At 40.1% G+C, this 21,361-nt stretch overlaps 2 protein-coding genes across 9 annotated transcripts in view; one reads left to right on the top strand and one right to left on the bottom strand.

The window, feature by feature from the left end:
• The window catches only part of LOC134542448 (ecdysone-induced protein 74EF-like), a 507,486-nt gene that overhangs the window by 165,265 nt on the left and 320,860 nt on the right, over positions 1-21,361 (bottom strand). For all 5 annotated transcript variants that reach the window (XR_010076802.1, XR_010076801.1, XM_063386723.1 and 2 more), the window contains one exon: positions 13,830-13,860. The gene's annotated coding sequence lies outside the window, so the exon portion shown is untranslated. The remainder of the gene's footprint in view (positions 1-13,829; positions 13,861-21,361) is intronic.
• The window catches only part of LOC134542433 (U7 snRNA-associated Sm-like protein LSm11), a 195,055-nt gene that overhangs the window by 40,370 nt on the left and 133,324 nt on the right, over positions 1-21,361 (top strand). The window contains exon 5 of one of the 4 annotated variants that reach the window (XM_063386683.1): positions 3,110-7,221. The exons of the other annotated variants lie outside the window; for them this stretch is intronic. Within the exon in view, the coding sequence (XP_063242753.1) occupies positions 3,110-3,264 (155 nt within the window). The 3' untranslated portion in view covers positions 3,265-7,221. Of the gene's footprint in view, positions 1-3,109; positions 7,222-21,361 lie in introns of those variants that run through there. 4 annotated transcript variants of the gene reach the window in all.

Below are 21,361 nucleotides of genomic sequence, written 5' to 3'. Positions count from 1 at the left end.
TATAAAATACGCGAGGATGGTTTGTTATAAATATGGTTTTCGGCCCGCTCGAAATGACTAAAATGGTTCTTTCAGAGTGCTGTTATGGAAAAAATACCAACCCGTGTGCATAAAAGTGGTAAGGTTCTTGAAGTGCGTGAAAGTGTCATGGCGATCGTCTTCACATTTCAGCCAAACCAAATGGAAAATAAAGCATCAGCGAGGGAGTTACATGCAAGTCATAATTAATTGTATTTCCTACAGCAACCTACAATTACAAATTTAGTTCTTAACTTTAAAGAATTGTATAGCTATGTTTAACTATGTTTAATTAAGCTGCCCAGTCGAGCAAATGGTGCACTACCTTTAAATAATAAATTACCGTAAAACATTATCGCATCTTTGTATCATTAAGATCTGCGCTGTGTTGCACCGTACGTGAGATTGTTCTCGACCAATGTTTTCGGAACGGCATGAAGACTTCCAGGCCGTTGCTATCTGCGGAGCAGACAAGGCGGGACGTGTCGATTACAAGGTCGCTGAGCTCTAGGGAGTCCACCCGCCAAGACGTCGCGGCCCTACAGTAGAGTGCACCTATGTTTCGGTCGATATTGCAGAGTAACCCTTATGATGGCGAATGCAATGTCTGTCGAAACGTGGGTGAACTTTTCACTGTTGACGCGGCTAAAATCCATCAAGCCAAAGAGATCTCTGTTTGGTAGCTGGTTTCCTAAGAATGCAAGTGTGGGTGACCACATGCACGGATCTTGCTGGCTGTCGGGAGGAAGGTAAGTGGGGGAGGGGGGGGGGGAGGCTGTCCGGGGCGCCGGGTTAGAGGGAGCGCAGGATGGGACGACAAATCATTGAAGACTACAAAAAAAGTGTGAATTACAAGGCGAACATTAAAAAAAAATATATTATGCACTATCTGCTAAGTGACGGAAAATTCTGTATCAATATTCTTATCATAACTTTTTTTATTGGACCTTGTATATGTATATGATTTAGGATTTAGGTATTGCAACAGTAAAATATTAGTGTCTGTACTTTGTCAAACAATTTTTTTTTTTTAATTTAACATAAATTAAATATACTGTACGTAAATTAAAACGTACACTTAAAAACACTGGTAAGTACACGGGTACGAAAACAAATGAAATGAAAATGTTGCATATCGTCGGTCTAATTAGCAAACCTCGTAACTCCCTAAAGACAAATTTTACAAGAGAAGAAAAAAACTGAATAACTTTTTTGTTTGTACTAAATATGTGTTTAATTCATCACATAATAGTTAAAACACCCCCTGACGTTTGTCAATAAACTCTGTGTCAGTTTTTAATTATTAAACCTTTTTTTAATGGAGTTACGAGGTTTTACAATCATAAATTCAAACTAAATATGGAGATACGAGGTTTGATAAGATATAAATCTTCTTATTGGCATAAACTTAATATTGATATTAGAACAATTTTGAGATGAATAATTATAGCACCAAATTTATTCGTGTATTATAAAAAAGTATCTCTAACAATACAAGGGTTATTTCCGATATTGAACAGTAAGGACAGTATACAATACACAACAGCAATATTGTATAGTAGGTACATAAAATCAACATTGACTATGAATTCGTTTGAAAGAACATCAAGATAAAACTAGTTTATAAATACTGATAAATGAGGCAATAAATATTGCTCCAACAAATTGGGAAAAGAAAAAAAAAATTACCCCTCAGAAAATCACTGCTTCAGTTTTGAAAAGGAAGGCTATCATAAAATAAGTGATAGTCTGATTCCATAGTTGTTTTCAGGGACTGCAAATGGTCGTATTTAGATTTATTTATCTTCAGTCTCTTAGTGTACAGTGCTGGCAAACTATCAAATGGCTTAGCAGTAATGTTTTTTGCGAATAGGCAAGTTCTTCCACTCTTCTGTGAAACCCAACTTGTAGGAAATAACCCCATCTGGAGTGTACTTCAAGGCTCTGATGTCGGTAACACATGGATCCCCAGCTATTCTGCTTGGTCTGATAAAGCTATACACTTGAGCATGATCAAATCTTAATAAAAAAAACTGTGAGTCAAATAATGAACTTCATATGGACTTGGATTTCTGTGTGCTTCCCTGCAAGTTGCGATGTAGTCAGCTGGAACATTAATCTTCTTGTTTTTCAGCTTATTTTCTATCTTCGAGTGCATGGAGTCTGCCTCCATTTGTTTGTGTCTGACCTCCAGAAACTTTTGCTCTATCGTTACACACTTTGTCACCAATATATGTAAGAGTGCATTGGCGAGAGTCATATTTCTGTTCTGATAGCAGCAACCATCACTATAAAGTATCAATTTGTCGGCATCGTTCCTCAAAGGTAGTTGCGACAAGATGAAGTTGCAAATTATTGTAGCAAACTCATTTGAACCAAGGCCCCTCTCAGTCTCGTTCCACAGATAACAGAAGCCATCTTTGGCTTTCAAATCGAAAACAGTAAAAGAAAACAATGGAAGTGCCAATATCGTAAAGAATGTATGATGTTCTACAAGGGATACTCATGAGATCCATGCCGAAATCATTCTTGGCTCTTGACATTCTGAAATGAAGAATGGATAGCTAAATCGTATAAAATAGTTTAGACATTACCTCCAAAAACATTTTATATTATGGCCTGTATTACAAAAGTTTGAATAGTATAATTTATTGTAATAAGTGTTTTGTATGCATAAATAACCGATGGACAATAGTTAAAGTGTGAGATAATAATAAAATGTACCTGCTCCATATGTACCAACAATATCGAAACAACTAAAAAAATATTTTAAAAACAATTAATAGACAGTGCAACAATAACACTGTGTTTTTTACTAACAAAATGGAGTTACGAGGTATGCTAATATGCAGGAAATCGACAGCTGGAGATAAGAGGTTTTCTGAAAATAGGATTGTAGCCCATAGGGATTGTTTATTGTTATGATTTTTGGAATGGTAATAGAGCACATAACTGAGTATATAGTAGTACCAAAAACCAATTTTTGACAAAAAGTGGAGTTACGAGGTTTGCTAATTAGACCGACGATATGTAATGTGGAAGGAGAGGAAGGGGAAGCAGGGGAAGAAGGGGAGTGTGACGTGCGGCGCAGGCGGGGCCCAGCAGCCGGTGCGCAGGCGCGTGCAGCCGCCGCGGGTGACGGTGCTGCGCTCCGACGGCGCGCGCGAGCAGTGCCAGCGCCACGTGGGCCAGCTGGTGGTGCGCGGCGAGCAGGTGGCGCTGGTGTGCGTGCACGACCGCAGCTAGCCGCCCTCCACCTCCTTCTGCGGTCTGCGCTCTTCTTGCCGTGTACAGCGATCTTCTTTTTTTTTTTGTAGGGGGGAGGAGGCAATTTGAAATATTTGAAAAAAAAAAAAATTCAGAATTTGAACAAGTGTAGTCAAGAAACTTTACATTACATTGACACTGACACACACGACTAATAGGCCTGCAGAAGTATCCGTATAGGCAGGTGCAAAGTTCACCTTGCATCACCCAAAATTCATTGATATTTTTTCAAAATTTTTCCCCTAACTTTTAGCATCCGACACTGATTGGTGATACTTTTGAGACAAGTTACGCGACACAGAATATAAGTGGATTTCACCAGTTAAGAAAGAGTTTAAATGCGAAACAAGTTAAAACTCTGAACACTTGTATTTCCTTTTTTTAAAATTGGGCCACAGTTGTCCGAACACGAAGTTAGCAAGTGTGAACCATCAACAAGCCAACAACAGACGAGTCGAATCAAGTCCAGGTCGTTTGAGGTTGATACATCCTCTCTTGAGGACAAGCAGCCCAACAGTACCATTGAATCTAGCCTGTAGGTAATTGAACATGCAACATTTCCCAGTCGGTAAAAATGAGCTATCATGATGTCGACAAATGAATCACAGTTAGCCATTCAGTGCATGTGTGTATGTCCCAGTTTGTAAATTGTGTTTCTCTCCGACACCGATAACGTGGTACAGTCGCGAATTGTGACACTCCAGGCCTGAGTAGTTATTCAACTTAGGCGTGTTCTCATTCAAGTGAGAAAGACAGTGCGAGTCTGAATCCGACCGACTAACTTCAGCTACAGGTTCATCACCAAAAAAATATGTAGAAAACGTCTAAAGGGCTTCCCGAGGCTTATACGCATTTCAAGTTGGAGCTGAACAACTTATATATTGCAAATAACAGAGAAATTTTTTTAAGATGAAACACTAAGGCCGGCTTGCACAGTTGTGACTTGAGGCAAAGAAAAGTATTTCTCCATTTGATTAATCTGCAAAGTTTTTTGCTCGGATTTTACTTACCTGACACTGCAAGCGGCCCTAAAGTCCTGTATAACGTTTGATTTAAAAACAAATAATGTTCTACAACCACTGCGAAACTTGTTGATGTTGTAAAATTATTTCATGGAAATCGGTACCCGGTTTTCTCAAACACGTTTTGACGCTGAAGAAAGTGGTTTATGATAAAATTATTATTCTACAGCAACAAGTTAAACGGTTGTTGTACAACTTCGTCCAGTTAAACGTTATCCAAATGCTTAGTGCTCCATTTGAAATATTTTCTATATTATTTGCAGTAAAACAGTTTTCCAGCTCAAACTTCAAAGGGGTATACCAGGCTTGCGAAGCATGCAAATTTCGCGAAAAGATTTCGAGATTAGCTGAACGTTAATACATTGTAGCATCGTCTGTGTTTCGTGATTGGTTGAGTTTCTTTCGGGTGCATGTCTATTGTCAGCACACCAATCACAGTAATTAAGGGGTCGTCCATTAATCACGTGATGTTTTTTTAGCAATTTTTTAACCCCCCCTCCCCCCTAGTGATTTGTGGTGATGTTTTAGGTGTATTTTTTTTTGGTACAAAATATTTTTAAAAATTTCAGAATATTATCTTTAAATATAGGTATAATCTAATTTAATTCTGGAAAATTAAGCACAGTGATGAAAATGTCCAGACACACATTAAGGTTGCAGGTTTATTCTCACTGGCATAAAAATAATAAAGGAAAGGCGTATAAGTAGAAATCGCGCGAAAAAAATAACTACACGTGATATCGCTCTACACCCCCCCCCCCCCCACCCCCCTTGTGATATTTCGTGATTTTTCCCGACCCCCCCCCCCCCCCCCTTTTTCGAGCCTCACGTGATTAATGGACGATCCCTAAGCGCAGCAGCAAACGCGCCTGATTGGCCCGGCCAAATAAGGCAACGTATTCTCTCGCAGACAGCCGCCAATCACAAGGAAGAAACCTCTGGCGCGTGCATACCATATTGCAGTCTAGTGAGCTTTCTTATCTTTTCGCAAAAAATAGTCGTATGTATTTTTTCAATTTTATTTATTCATTTATTTCGTGTTGAACCTGCAGCCAAAGTTTGTAGGTCGAAATCATATGGGAGGAACTCCTGATTCTACTTTCGCTACACGTGTGAATCATAGAGGTAATGTAATGTAGAAGATTTTGTTTATGATTATTTAAAAGACTGGAAAATAAAACTGACGACCTTAAAGTAATTTAGAGTGTGGTTTTTCTACTTATTACTGTTATTAAAGTGATTAGGTGTGAAAAGTGAACTTTTGATAAACCAATACAGTAAATGCAACTTTGGTATGTTAGTTTTTGAGTAGTGTCATGATCATTTTTTTGTGTGTATAATACATGATGTTTGTTATTTATGGTCGATACTGTGATATTCAAAACCTTGCCTTCATTAAAGAATGTATTATATCAAACATTAAGATTTATTAAACACATGTTGAAAAATGTTCAAAATTATTTTGTACTGAATTTGTGTTTCTCGTTAAATTTTTGGCACAAATAACTGTGATTGTAATTTCTAAGCAAAACAAATAAGTTTTATAGGTTTATAAGTTTTATAGTAAGTCTTACAGTACTTCCCAGAAATAGGCAACATCTAACCTCGGTAACGAGCAAATTCGTGTGTTCTGATGCTGCAAATACATTTATAATACGAAATCGGACCAGAAATGTAACTTAGAATTCTTTAAAATAATGATAAATATACGCAAATTGTGTTTTCAACTACAAATCTTGACGTGAATCACTCGTAGTTTCCACACCCACCGTTAGAATTCGCTGCCGGAGCAGCTACGCCGCGCCGACTATAAAATCATTCCATTTGCATAGCGAAATTTTAAAAATATATAATGAAACGGCTCCGATAAAAGCAGTTCAAATTTGAAAAAAAAAAAAAATTGCTAAACCCTGGCTTTGGACCAGATTTTCGGCAAGGAATTTTATCAAAATACTGTCCATCTTTTTAAAGTACCGTGGTTACACATTTCCGTTCCACGCGACTTCCGTCCATTCACGAAATTACTCCTTCCTAATGCCGTATACATAGAGATAAGATGTTACTCATAAAACAAAATGATGGCTGATTTTAATATATTTAACAGCCACCATGTACCGCGCGACGCAGTGGCAAAGGCAACAACTGGAGTCGCACTCGGGGTGGGCACGGGTTTGAATCCCAGCCCATCTACCAACCTTTTTGTTTCCCGAAAGCTTTCAAGGAAAATGCCGGGGTAGTTGACAACAGTAGGCCATGGCGAATTCCTTCCCCGTTGCTTGTAGGCAGAGCCACGATTATTTCGAGGATCCGTTGTGTAGCGAAGGGACCTGACGCTCACATTCGCTGACTTCACGCGGATGACTGGACCTCAGTGCACCTTTAAGGCAGCCCTTAGCCAGTTATAAGCCAGGAGAATAAATAGTAAACCAGTCATGCTTAAACCGAAAAAGAAAGACGTCAAGAGTTTCCACGTGATCTTTTGGATGTTTGTTGCAATTGCGGGGGTTGGTACCTCTGTAGAGCCGTAACTCAATTAGCAACCGACTAAGGAGGAAAAATGTGTCAGTGCAATAAATAGGCATGCATGTAAACTTGGTAGACGAGTCGTAAAGAAGAGCGCAAGTTAATACATTTTTTTTTTTTTTTGGCGAATCCAGCGCGTCCGTGTCGCTGTCGACGTCACCTCCGACCGGCAGGGTTAAGGGGGTGGGGGGGGGGGGGGGCAATATCCTCCCCCTGCCGTGGGAGAGAAACTCTAGTGCTGAGACTGAAGTAGTTTTGAAGTGGTTTAGTTTTTTGAAGTAGTATCGGGCCCGCTCGCTAGACAGTAGCTTTCATGATATGTTACTAGTAGCTTACCTACATTGACCGTGAGAAGTACATAATAGGTAGGTACACAATATATTATCACGCAAACAAACTAGTGAAAATTAAATTAACTTTATTTTGGCAGCCACAGATTTTGTGGTGTGGCATAGAAGAAATTTTGCATCTCCTATTCATTTATATAGGACATGCCCTTTTATTACAAAACAGCTGTAAGTGTTTTTCACACAGCTTAAACCTCAGCTGCTAAGCAGTTAGCCGCCAGGTCGTTAAATGAACATTATAAAAACCCAACACTTTGGATTTGAACCTCCCGCCCGTGTTGTTTTTGCTAGTAGTTATGGGTCCACCCAACAGATAGCGTCACATGTCGCGCAAAAGCAGCAAGGTTTCAGTTTCCACTGTAATGGTCGCACTTCAATATCCCTCTCCTTGTTCTATGCCTCGACGTCATCGGAGAACTTTCACTCGCGGGTTCGGTCACACGGACGGGGCCGGGTGAAAGTTGCGCGGGCCTACTTGCAGCGCGCGGCGGGCAGATTTCCCTGGAATGCACGCGACTGGCCGTGACTCGGAGCGGGCGGACCGCGCCGGCGCGTGACCCCCTCCCCCCTCAACCCTCCTCCCCAGGCCAGGGGGGGGCCGTCGACCGCCGGGAAGCCAGCGGGTCACGGCTAGGGGCGCGCGTGCGGCATAGAGCCACACTGGGTTGCCGTGCAGGGGTTACTCCGCGCGGCCCGAGAGTTTCTGGGCACACCGACACTAGTCATCTCTGGATAGATTGTGTACTGCCCATATTTTGGCCTACATGCGTGCAATATACAAAATACACAGAAATGTTTCCTTAAAACACAAGTTTTGACGTTTGCATTTATCAATCCCGTTTCGCAGTCACGATTTTGCAAGCGTAAGCGAGTCTCCTAAGTGAGGGGCTTCTTAATTTCGGAAGGGTGGGGGGGAAGCAGGCCCCCTGGCCTCCATCGGTATCCACGCCCTTTGCGGAGTGTAAGGGAAATGCAGAGGCGGCTCCAGGGCCCCGAGACGGCACTTTACATTTTCATTTTCCTTGTTCGTCTAGTTTTCTCTGAAGAATATGGACATTCAAATAAAAAAAAATAAGAATTGGATTTTATTGGCATGTAATCTAAAGTTTACGTGATTTCACTGTCTCATATAGTGGTGTGAATTTATCAGAACTTTATAGTTAGTATTTATAAAACTAACCAGAGTTTAACTTGTTACGAATGAATATCAATATTTCTTAAGATAAATTAGCAGAACCATCGTTAGTAAATTGTTTTTAGAGTTTATTTTCAAAATATTCTAGTGTAGTGCCCCTAAAATCTCATTTTATCTCAGGTTAGTACACGCCTCTGGTAAGGCTCCTCTAAAAAAATATTACGGGCAACCCCCCCCCCCCCCCCCCCAAAGTAAATAGCTCAGGGCCCCCGAAAATTCCAGGAACGCCACTGCGAAAATAAGATAGATTTTGAAACGATATAAAATTTAAACTGGGATTACTATATCGAGTTCCACTTGCTCATAAATAGGGTAAACGTATACGCGAGTATCATTATAATTTTTTTATTTTTTTTTTCAAACATTTACAGGTCACTATGAGTAATAGGCAAGTTTTTCGAACGTTCGATTCCGGGTGACTCTTTTACCTTCAGTACACATATTGGACACCCGCGTTAACCAATTTGAATAAAATACAATTAATTTTGTTTGAAAAGTTAAAAAAAAGTTTACAGTGAGACGAAATTACGAATAATAATGCTAAAAAACTACAGTGTCGCGAACATGACGAATTATTACAATCGGAATGGCAATAAACGACGATAAGAAGAGAGAAGGGCTTGTGAAGATCCCAAGAAGAGCCTCTCACCGACGCCGAACTGACCAGACTCAGCTGGGAGAGGAAGAAAGCTAAGATGGCGGACGTCGCCCGGACTAGTTTTCCAATTACCATTCACACGCGTATTCACGTCAATAACTTGCGGTCGTGTCCCGACTCAGCCCACCCAAATTTGTTGTTCTTATTTGGAATGGAGCGAGGACGTCACTGGTCTGGCATCCCAGGAGGACCGTGGGTTCGAGTCCCAGACCCGCCATCCTCATTTCCGTATTCTTCTTGCCCTTCTTTCCAGAAATAACTCCAGGCAAATACTGGGATGTTTACTTATTTATAAATATTGCTCACGGCCGATACCTGCCCCAGCATCATTCGACCGTGGTGTCGAGCGCATAGCCTGTGTCACATAATTTTCTCAAATTCCGACAGTCCTCAAGAAAGTAGTAGGCCTACCTGTGGTACCCATTTCACAAACGTCTCTTGCAAACCTTCACATAATTTTTTACAAACATGTGCTGACCACAGTCGCTGTTGACTGAAGACAGTGGCAGAAGGACACTTAGACCATTAGTATTAATTTTTACGGCTGTAAAATTAAAAACAAGTTACATGGCACAATCTATACCTGCCTCTAATGACCTCGCTAGACTACACGCTAAGTACAAAAAAAAATCACCAGTCTCGTGCCAGGAAGGAGGATTTGTGAAGTGACGACGTATAAACTAACTCATCCTTAAAAAAAAAATAAAATAAAAAAACAGCCAGCAGAGGAGGGACACGAACACTCGACACAACAGTGACCCCTACAGCACATGAGGCTGGCAGAACCACGCCAACTTATTCGAAATATATTTTTGAGAGAGAGAAAGAGAAACACTCAACTCATTTCGCTTCTGGCAAGCGTCATATTAAATCCCCTCAATCAAAGCAAGTAACAACTTATTGAGATCGCTAGATCTAAAAAAACAATCCGAGTAAATGCTTCTGAAATTACCATTGGGACCTTTCTAAATTAGACATAGATAAGCTTGAAAAACCCATACATTTGCGGCAGCAAGACCATAAAAAAAATCAGGGACATTTGGCAAGGAATCTGTTATGGATTGTATTAAGGAACAATCTCACCTCTTACCTGAAAAAGTTTATTTTTTTTTATTTTTAGAAAAACAATAGAAATACATTAGAATAGCCGGTGTTCTAACCCGAGTCCTCTGGAATTCGAGTCCATCATAATAAAAATAAATAAAGTAGGCAGAACAACCGATGCTGTTGCACACAGAACGGAAATGGTCATCTAAAGTTTCTCTACAAGATTGTATGATAAAGTAGGAATCAGTTGCTTGGCGTAAAACATGAGCGAGGTGTGATTAAGTGGCCCCTTAGTTTTAAAAACAAGGTAAGTGTTTTATTTTGCTTATTGCATATACAGAATGCCCCAGCACTCAACGTCAAGCCGAGAAAAGTTGATGGCCAATTAATTATGGCTCTGAATCAAAAACCAAAATGTTAATTTATAGGCAGACATTATTTCGTAAAATGTAAAATCCCCACCCGCATCAAACCATATGATAATGAGTACAAATTTTTACAACGTAATCATGAGTAAACCTAATATTGATAATAATTCTAAATAAAATCAATGCTATACTTTTTTTTTGGGGGGGGGGGGGGGAAATTCATTGCGCGACTTATGCGACAAAAATTATTAATCGGGTAATATTGATTATTCATAATGTAAAAAATTTGCTATGCTAACTTAGCAAGTTATTTTATTAGCAACCATTATTTTTCAATAAATATTTACAGTATGAATAGACAAAGTTAGCCGATTAAAAAATTTTCCGCACAGGTCGTGAAAGAATCCCCTAATTTCCAAAAATCGTATGTTTGATTTTATCAAAAACTGTTATCAATAGTTATGTTATTTATGATTGCGTATCAAAATTTTGTAGTTTCAGAATCTAATAATAATTTAGTGTAAGGTTGGTTTTAAAACCTTCAAAAAAGAATGCCTATAGCCTAAATCAAAACCTAAGACACTTTTTTCAATTTTTCTTCTGAAGTCTAATTAATTGGCTCATCAACTGTTCTTGGCTAAAAGGTAAGTTCTGGAAAAACCTGTATACAATAATGTCCTGTTATATATAAAAAAATTACTTTATAAACTATTACTAAAAGGTGGTGAGAAATTGGTGAAATTGTTTCGCCAATTATTTTTGGACATCCTGTAGCCCGACAGGAACGGCACTGACCGCGACTGGAACAGCAGCCAGCGTGCGTGTGGGTTTGCGCGCGCGAGCAACCGACTATCCAGAGCTCTTATCGTGTTCTCGCCCGTGGCTGAGCGTCTTCACTTTCGTTCCCAAGAATGTAATCGCGTGGAAGACTATCTCACGTTTTCACTTTCCTCCGCGCCACGGCTTCTCTGGCGCGGATCGGCGGCGGCACGCTTTTCACCGCCCGCAGAGCGCGCAGGTTGGTACCCCTTGCAGTGACGCGCGGCGGCCATCTTGCCCCGCAACTCGCGATCGTGCTAAAACTCGTGAATCTGATCTAAGTATGGAGTTTGCAGCGGCGTACGTAGGGGAGGAAGGGAGTTATATTGGGGATATTTCCCCCCCCCCCCTCACCCGAAACCCAAAAACTACTATAAAAATATATCACTCTCACCAACAAAAGGAAAGAATTTTAAAGCAAACAGCGGGCAAAGTGGTTGCACCCGTCCTACTCCTTGTCACCCGAAAGGAATTTTTGCGTACACTCTTGGGAGTTAGGAATTGCCAGGAGACGGCGTCTTCGACATCTTCGGCAGCAAAGCCATTAAAAACTAAATGGCTTCCTACGTCAACATCGCCACATTAGAAGTATCAATTAGTTAAACACAGCCACGTCCATGAACTACAGGTATTTGAAACTGTTTCCGCAATGTAAACACTACACTTCACAACAATGTTTAGGGTCTCTCGTAAGCATGACGCAGACCATCAGTTGGACAACACGGCTTCACGCACTATTCATGTAGAAGGTACTGTATGCTCGACCACCCTCTGCATACGTTAATGGGAGACGGGATACCTGATTTTTGTCCTCTGCGCTCAAGGCCTACATTGGCTCACGATTATGGCTTAACTTCTTGTTGTCATCGGGGTCATTAGAGACGATGAAGGGCGATGGAATGAGAACGAGGCGACTTAAAAATCATCCGGGTTCTACATAAATTGTCAGGAATTGAACCCAGGTCAATTTGGTGGAAGGCAAGTGGCCTGCAGACATTTTTATTCAAAAGATGAGTGGCTTACTGGCAAGTTCCTCACAGTTGGAGCCAATCACCCCCCCCCCCCCCCCCAACTTAATGTTGTATTTTTTTTATGTAACTCCAACTCGTGTAGTTGTGGTTGTTGTAGTTGTTGGTGTATGGGTAAGCGCCAAGGAGGCGATTAGGACAATACCACTTACATCCATTTCTTACCCGGAATTCAAACCCAGAGCTCCCGGAACGTTGCCGACTACGCTACTGAGGCTAACAACCATTCAGATACCACAACAACTGTTCTGCGAGAATTATTTTGTAAAACAGTTTATATTTATGGCAAAATAGTGCAACTGTCACTGCAACCTTCGTAGTTTATTTAACATTTGAACACCACGTGAGAGACCTTCACCTTCTCGTTGCCATGCCCAGGTAAGGAATTGGGATCAAGGCAAGGCTACTTTCACCGTCCATCAAAACAAAGAAAGGCGAACAAGACGAGGAGGCAACAGCATTGAATCCACGAGTGTGAGGTTACACCTCCGCGACCTACAGGTCACTGAGGCCAGGGGAGAGGATGGGGATGTCACTTCCCGGACATGATCTGCACATGGAGACGTCAGCTGCCTCATGCCAGCCGATCGAGACCGCACGAGCGACACTGTGAAGGCATCTCGGCGTCATTAATCTACCTTTCCGGATGTACCGAGGTGGTGCATTGGCGTGCCACTGGATTCGTTTCTTAGAGGACCAAAGTTCGAACCCCGGTACGACCATCCTGGCACTCCAGGCAAATGCTCTGATGGCATTCCCTGGCCGGTGCCTTTCTCAACATCCCTGTTCTATGTCGTTAAGTCCAAATAAAATCTACATTTCCTTCCGGTACCAAGACGTTAAAACAATAACTAAATGTTAAAGGAATGTACACTTTTAAGTCAATAAAAATGTATGGCGAAATTGACTTTAAGAATCACGAAACCAAAATTTATAAATAATATGTTTCATTATGTATATAATAATCATAATTAATAATATTCTAGGATTATTCCCATATATTTACAAGAACAAGACTTTAATAACTCTGTCATTATACCTACCTTTATGATTATCATTAATTCTATTTGGATGATTTAAAATATAGTTAGTATATTTACACACTTAGTACCAACAGGAACCCCTACAGTTTTAATACCATTCATAGTCTTTATTGAAACTATCAGAACTGTAATTCGACCAGGAACTTATCATACTATGCATTTAATAAAATTAATCACTTCGAAAAAAGTCTCTATATGAAAATATACTTATAAATAAGTATGATAAAATATTACGTGTCTTGAAAAAATAAAATACAGTAAAACCGCTTCTCTTATATCCAAACTCGTGGAAAACCGTCCACATGAAATCCGATTTGAAGTGATCTTCCTGTAACTTTGTCAACCAGTAATCATACAGGAGAGCCACTACATCGAAAGTCTAACGTGATATTATCTGAGATGAGCAGACATACGCATCAAATGCTTAAGTGTACTTACGTTTGGCTTAAATTACCTAGGCCTATATGCAGTTACGGCACGTAAGTTGTACTTACCCAAACAAGTTCAGAGCGACGTGCCCGGACACTGAAACAATCAGAGAGAGCATCGTTAGAACTTCCGTAGATGGTAAAACTGTGTAGATTTAGCATACAGGGCAATCACATACATTCTAACGTATGGGCACGGGGGTGAATCCTGAAAGACATTATGAACTACCAATTCTCTAGAGCTGTAGTGATGGCCTGGTAATGCCATGTTTCCCCATTTGGAATGCGCGGGGTAGCTGGTTATAGTATATCATATAACTAGTTAGTTCTCGAAATTATTACCAGTGGTACCATTTCCCAAATGTCACTTACACAGTATCAAATTATTTACGAACACTGACAACATAATAAACTGTTTACAAACACTGCTGACGGAACAACAGTGGTAGAAGGATACGTAGACCATTGCTACTACTATTGAGGACTTTCGAATGTGACACAAGTTACAAGACATAGACTATACTTTTTAAGATACCCTACCCTATAAGAACACGGAGGGCCTGTAACAGTGAAAGCCATCAAACGTTGACAGTTTGTTTGGGTTTTTGTCATAACAGTGTACCTAAGTATATAAATAATTCCCAAATGAAAACTATGGTAAGTAGGAAACATTGCCGTGAGTCGATAAGTTTTCTCGGGAGTATTCCCGTTTCTTCCACACATGCATTCCTCCGCTGTTCCATCGTTAATCCTCCTCTGATTAACTCAGTGTCAACGGGACGTCAAATGTTAAATTTATTTATGCCATGTTATTCAACGATAACAAATATAATATAGGCTTATAGTATTTAACCATGACCAACACTCTTATAGTACCTACTGCACGTATGCGCATTTGTGATTAATAAACTGTTGTTCTATTTTAATAGAAGCACTACTTACTGAACATTTATAATTTTTTATCACTATATGTACAGATTGTTTTCGAAAATCCTGAAGAAAGTCCGGCAGGTATTAATTACGAGATGATAAGATGAAAACATATTTTTAAAAATTTACGTTAAATGTTTTGATAAATTCATACTATATTAAAAATAATATTTTAAAATTTAAAACAATGCACATAAGCAACCAATCAGCGAATGACCTTTCTTCTAACAGATATCTTAATCCTATATAAGACTGATTAACAATATAGTTTACCTTCATTAATTAAAACGCTAGCAGCTTAGTGCTGCAAAATTAATCAACAAAATTAAGAAATACACATGAGTTCCAATCAGCATTCTCAACATGTTGATAGCAAATTATTTATGTTACTGGAACGTCAGCCAGACCGCATGCCATGATCGGAACACAATGCTGTACAAATTAAGCTGGCCGGTCCCACGTGAACCCAACACTCAGAGAAACTTTATTTACCAAAGCTTCAACAATTAAGGAAAAACTTACTTGCCCAGATAGTGTCTAACCTGCTTAATTAATTCTAAACAGAAGGGAAAATAACGTAAGTCCCAAAACTCGGAGGGGTGGCAGAACATCAAAAATGAGGTATGCTTGTTTGAATTTTATTTTTATCTTTCTTTACTTTTAGCAAACATATATATCGTTTTTATCTCAGATACATATGATTTGTTATTATTACACACCCAAAGGTGTATTTTACTGAACAAAGTAAGCAAAACTAAAGGCTGTGATGGTAATCACACTAAAATAAATTTAATTCAATCATCAGACTGTATCAAAATATTGGTCAAGAAAAAATAATAATTGAAGTATTTAATTATAGAGATAATGATAAGGTATTTGGAGAGCTAAATTATTTTTTCTGAAACAAAGGTGACCATCAAAACAACTCGCAATCGTTAGAGCAAAAGGCGCAGAAAAGTGCAACATGAAAACTAAATTTATGAGCACCCATATAAAACCACTAACTCTTTTTTTTTAACAAGTGCATCACACAAAGACAAATCCGTAGAAAACTCCAGCATTACAACAAGCAAAACTCATTACCTCTAAAAAAAAACTACTCGCAAAGCTTCACTCAACCCGTCTATCCATTCTATGGTTGTTCTGAAAGTTCACCGTTTTTGCAGAGTTAATTACTCTTATTTATCATGTCCTCAATTTTATTTTGAGTGTACGAATCATAAAAAAAAACATAGTATCTTAAGTGTTTCGTGACCTTAGAACCTTTCACAACATAAGCGCTTTGGTTGGTTATTTTACGCTCGGCCTAAATTTTTTTAATAGAACATGAAAACAGGCCACTTACACAGTATACAGCATTTTGGTAGGAGTACTTTCGTGAATGGAACGGAAGTCGCACGGAACGGAAATGTGTATCTAACCACGGTGCTGCCATCTGTGGCGGATAGCGTGAACCAAAGTTCGCAAAGCCAAAGGGAAACTTTTAAGTGTTAACTGTTTAATGAGTTTTAACAACATGGGCAGTATTTTAATAAAATTTATTGTGGAAAAAAGGTACAAATCCAGAATTTAGTATTTTTTTAATTATTTCTCGCTTTTATCGGAGCTATTTCATTATATAGTTTAAAATAACACAATGCACATCGAGTTATTAAATAGTCGACGTAGCTGCTCGGCAGCGAATTCTAGCGGCATGTGTGGAAACTACGTGTGATTCGCGTCCAGAAATGTACTTGAAAACACAAATTGCGTATACTTATCACGCTTGGCATTATTTTAGAGAGTTCTCCTTAAATTTCGTGTCCGAGTTTCATTTTATAAGTTTATTTGCAACATGGGAACACATTAATTTGCTGGTTACCATGATTAGATGTTACACATCTCTGGCGAGTAGCTACTGAAAGACCAACTCACAGGTTTTTTTTTAATAATAAAAGTTAAAGGTTGATTGTTACTATCGTCACCTACACCAAGCCTTCGATGTATAGTCTAGTTGTAACCACGCCCGTGGGAAGCTATAAAACACGGCAGTTGCAACGCGAGGGAATCGATCCCACGCTAGCCGTGTTCAACCGACCAGATGGACAAACTAGATTATCGCTTACTCGACTACGTAGTGACGGCAAACGCCCAGAGAAGCCAACCTACACACAACGACCCCGAATTAATCTAAACTGCGCTCGTGATTCTCGTGTGGGTCATTACGCAGGAAACCTACTACCGTGAAACGTCTTTGATTCCGGCTTTCTATTGTTCGGTACATTCTGTGATCCGGCAAATTTCGAGCCGCTCGCATTCAGAATTTTTTTATTGAACCTCAGCCGCCAAGTCGCATTACTGCGCTGCCCTCGTCTTTAGTTCGAACACACAGGTTACCGTTACCATCTGTTTCCATTTCCGTGTTTGGTAGCTGGTTATATTTCGCATTTGGTATTCCAGTTAAAATTCTATAATCTGGCAAACACGCTAATCCGACAGGACCGTGGTCCCCAACGTGCCGACTTTTAACTGTATTCACTGACCCCGAGTCGGACGCCTGAATGAACCGCGCTTGTGCATCTTAGGATCCTTTTTGTTTAGTTTTGCTGATGATGTAGACCCCACCAAATATTTTTTGGTGACACCAATAAAAGTTGGAGCTTCAACAAAACTATTTATTAATGACAACAGAAAATCTATACCACTAATTAGCAGCCTGGTGGACTTTAAAAAAAGTCATCACAATAGGTATATTTGGAAGTAGGTATAAATCGGCAAAAGTATTTTTTGGCGGACACACCGATTTTTTTAAGAGCGAGCGTTTTCAAACGCCGATGAACAAAATAACTCAGTAAATATTTTCACGAAACTTTTAAATTGGTTTTCCAAACAAATCTAAGATTTTTTTTGCAACAGTGGGATAAAAATAAATAAATTTTATAAAAACATATTCATACTTACCCTTCAACATTTACAATTTTCCTTCAAATTTTATAATTTACTTCAAAATTTATAATTTACTTCAAAATTTATAATTTCCTTCAAAATTTATTATTTCCTTCAAATTTTATAATTGTTTAATGTAGATAATTTTATTCGACTAGTAGTGTTTAAGCTTGTCTTCGGATACGTCATCTTTACTGAGACTGTGGGGCTGCAAGTACGTACGAGTATGTAGGCCTACACGAGTCCACTGTCTCATTACGTCTCAGGAAAGAATAAAAAGAAAAAAACTGACGCGATTAGGAAGGTTGGGAGGCAGTGGCGGATACGGGAATTTATTTCGGGAGGGTATTTTACAAAAAAACAAAAAAGGATTTTGTATTCATTAAACATACGTCAACAAAAAGGGATTTCGACAGTTATATTACCATCCTCAACACGTATCGCTGTACTTGTGGTTTGTGATTCCAGCACCTCGCATCACCCAAAATAACATGCATTGTTTTTGTTCATAACCCTCGTGCCTTGACCGCCAATGCCTGGGAGGGAAGCGGCGGAAACGCGGGGGTCTTGCCAGCTTTGGCGACCTGTAATGAAACACCGCGTCATCCCCGAGATCAACTGGGCAAGGAGGGGTGAGGGGCGGGGTGCACGGGCAGGGCATGGTGCTGGATGTTGACTTGTCGCGGCGATGAGGTGAAAGCAGAAACCCAGAAGAAGACGCTAATGACCGCCGAGGGTGTCTCCCCCCCACCCCGCCCGACTGGACGAACCTGCCCGCTCGATATGCTTCCCTTCCCCTGCCCCCTCCCAAAATCCCCGCGAGGTCAGTGACTCCGCGCGACCCCCGCCCCCCTTCGGCCCACACCCCCGCTGATGCCCTCGCTCCATCTCTCACGCAACTTCGTGACGAACCACCTCCGACCAAACACTTGGGATGAGATGCGCGCTCGCGAGTTGCCCACCGCAACTGTACACACGTGCGTCATTTTACAAATAATCCTTCAACATTTGTTGAAAAACAACTGTAATACAAGTAATGCAGAACATACCAAACTTCACTTGTAATGAAATATCAAACTCCGACTCCAATGAACTTAGGACAAACAAAGATGTACCAGGTCTTATAACTCAACAAAGTACGAGCTGTTTTTTTTTTGGTCATGACACAGGAATTCGACATAACATAGTCCAATCACAGAATAAAAAAATAATATCCTGTGCCAGCTCGGGCGCACGGTCTATACCTATTCATATTTAAGTGTATGGGCCGCTCGCAGTCAAGTAATTAAAATCCAAGCAAAACCTGTGCGAGTCAATGAAACGGAGAAATGCTTTACTTGGCCTCAAGTCTCGACTGAGCCAGCCGGCCCAGGGTAGGGTACTGACACTACATAGCGACCACGAAGCGCGTATCTGAAGTTAGTCCCAGGGGCGCACTGCAGTATGATTTGCAAGGAGGGCCCGCGGAGAGTAATATGGAAACACGGAAAAGGTGGGGGGGTTGCATGAAAGTTTTGCACGTGGTGTTAACCGATACAAGCCATCTCTGGTTAGGTGCCTGTATGCTGAATACTGCCCACATTTCAGTCTATATTAATGCAATAAGCAGAAAATTATATATATATATATATATATATATATATTCATAACGTTTATGGAGGACATAATTTTGACATAACCCCTGTTTCACAGTAACGCTTATGCAGCGCAAGCGGGGCCCCTCAGTGAGGGGCTTCTTAGTTCCGGGGGGAGGGAGAGATAGCCCCCCTGCCCCCGGGATCTACGCCCATGGTTAGTCCCTATGCTATTACCAACCTTGAAATAATGCACTAACCCGTATGGTTTAACGTTATGCTTTGTATGTTAATGAAAATAATTGTTTTCCGATAACCTAATGCATCTTTAAATATTTGATAGTCATACAGCTATTAAATTTTAGTGTATCTAAATCATCACCTTTATTGTGGATGTACAAAACTATGTATAAAACTATTCGAAAGGGTGGTCACAGATGTTGCAGATGTTTATATTCTTACGCACGTTTATTCTTTCATGGTTTTTGTTGTTAAATAACTTGAAAATTTTAATTGAACTCGTTTCGAAAATTAAAAAATGGGTTGGAATAGATACAAATTAAAACTTCCCTGAAACGAACCGATGGACTATTGAGAAAATAACTAGCTTATGTAAAAAAAAAAAAAAAAAAATTTAACGAAAATGCTACCTTGCATAAAATAGTCCATGTTTTTTGATCATGTAGATATAAAATTGACTTTGACAAAAATAAGACATTAAGCGTTCTAACACGAATGTATTGTCACAAGTATGTAGAATATAAGCACTGCTAAAATTTAAAAGTGCTTATTTGCTTTCATATTATTTGATGGTATTGTTTCCCGCATTTATTAACGGAGGCTGGTAGGTATACGGAGACAGACTATTCACCCCCCCCCCCCCCCACCACCAATAGAGACGATCTAATAAGTAAGTTTCGCCAACATGAGAGTGGCGTCTCTATCTCTCTTTACTTTCTCTGTGAGTCAGCCTATGTCTTCAACCTGCGGCCGTCACACTGTATGGTCCCGCGGCCGAATCGCAGCGTCACAACACGCTAAAAGCGCGATCTAAATGATCACTCAGACGGATCATTTAATATTTAATTGCCGTTTCTTACCCGTCGGATCACAACAAGGCGGACACGTTTCCGACATCTTTAATTCACTGCCGTCACGTTCTCGCGATGGGTTTTGCTCGGCGGCCAATGCCCGGTCGATAGTCGAACGGCGTAAAATCGATTGCTGCCAAAGGCTGGTTTGCTCACGTCCGTGAAGTACTTATGTGGTAACGCACGTAGCTTGTAAATGCGTATGCCCGTTCCTGTTGATAGCGTTCGAGAGAGAATAAACGCCGAACGTTAAAAATACACCGAGTAGATCTACGATAAAAAACAAGTTCCGTTTGTAGAGAAAAGCATGGACATAACTTGATACCGTCAATTTTAAATGAATATATTTCGGCGCGATACAGCCAATACACACCGGGCGTTTCTTTCTGCCTGGGGCACACGGCAACCCGCATCGCAGAAACACACTAGTCTGAAACAACAGTGGACGCACGGACGTTAGCTTATGGCGAAGTAAACACGTTACTCCCAATTATTTCAGTGAAAATAATTTTTACGACAGCGCCAAGTTTTGCGGTGGTGTTTGAACTGTTATTAAAATAAGCATTAACCAATGAGTAGAGACCTGCAAAATTCGCGGATTCATTCGGTGATAGGTTAGAATTCAAACACATATACCTCTTAGATAATTTTGCTATTGGCTTACTGTTCATCTGGACGAATCTTAACCAGTTATAAACCCTAAACCAAAGAAGGATCGAATCACAGACAAACCAGCTAAGACGACTTACAAGTCGGCAGCCAATGAACTTGCGTTATTTGCCCGAGTGTACAGGGGTATGTGCAGTCTATCCTGAAGGCCATCGAAACCGCGAATTTTGCAGGTCTCTACCAATGAGCCATATTTTAAAATAAATTGCCAAGTTAGCTAAGTACATTTTGTTTACAGTATGATTTACAAAACGTACCAGCGCCAGTTGCGCAACGCGTATTTATTAGTTTTCTCGGTAACAAAATGCGTTAAATCGAGTGAAATTGTGAAGAGACTCCAGCACAGTTCGGTGATGCTACTCTGAGTGAAACCCAAGGCCCAGAAGTTTCGAAATGGTCGTGATAAAGT

Source organism: Bacillus rossius, chromosome 1 (genome assembly GCF_032445375.1).
Source record: "Bacillus rossius redtenbacheri isolate Brsri chromosome 1, Brsri_v3, whole genome shotgun sequence".
Classification (NCBI taxonomy): domain Eukaryota; kingdom Metazoa; phylum Arthropoda; class Insecta; order Phasmatodea; family Bacillidae; genus Bacillus; species Bacillus rossius.
Note: the sequence above shows the minus strand (reverse complement) of the source record. Positions and strands in the feature narration are given on the sequence as shown.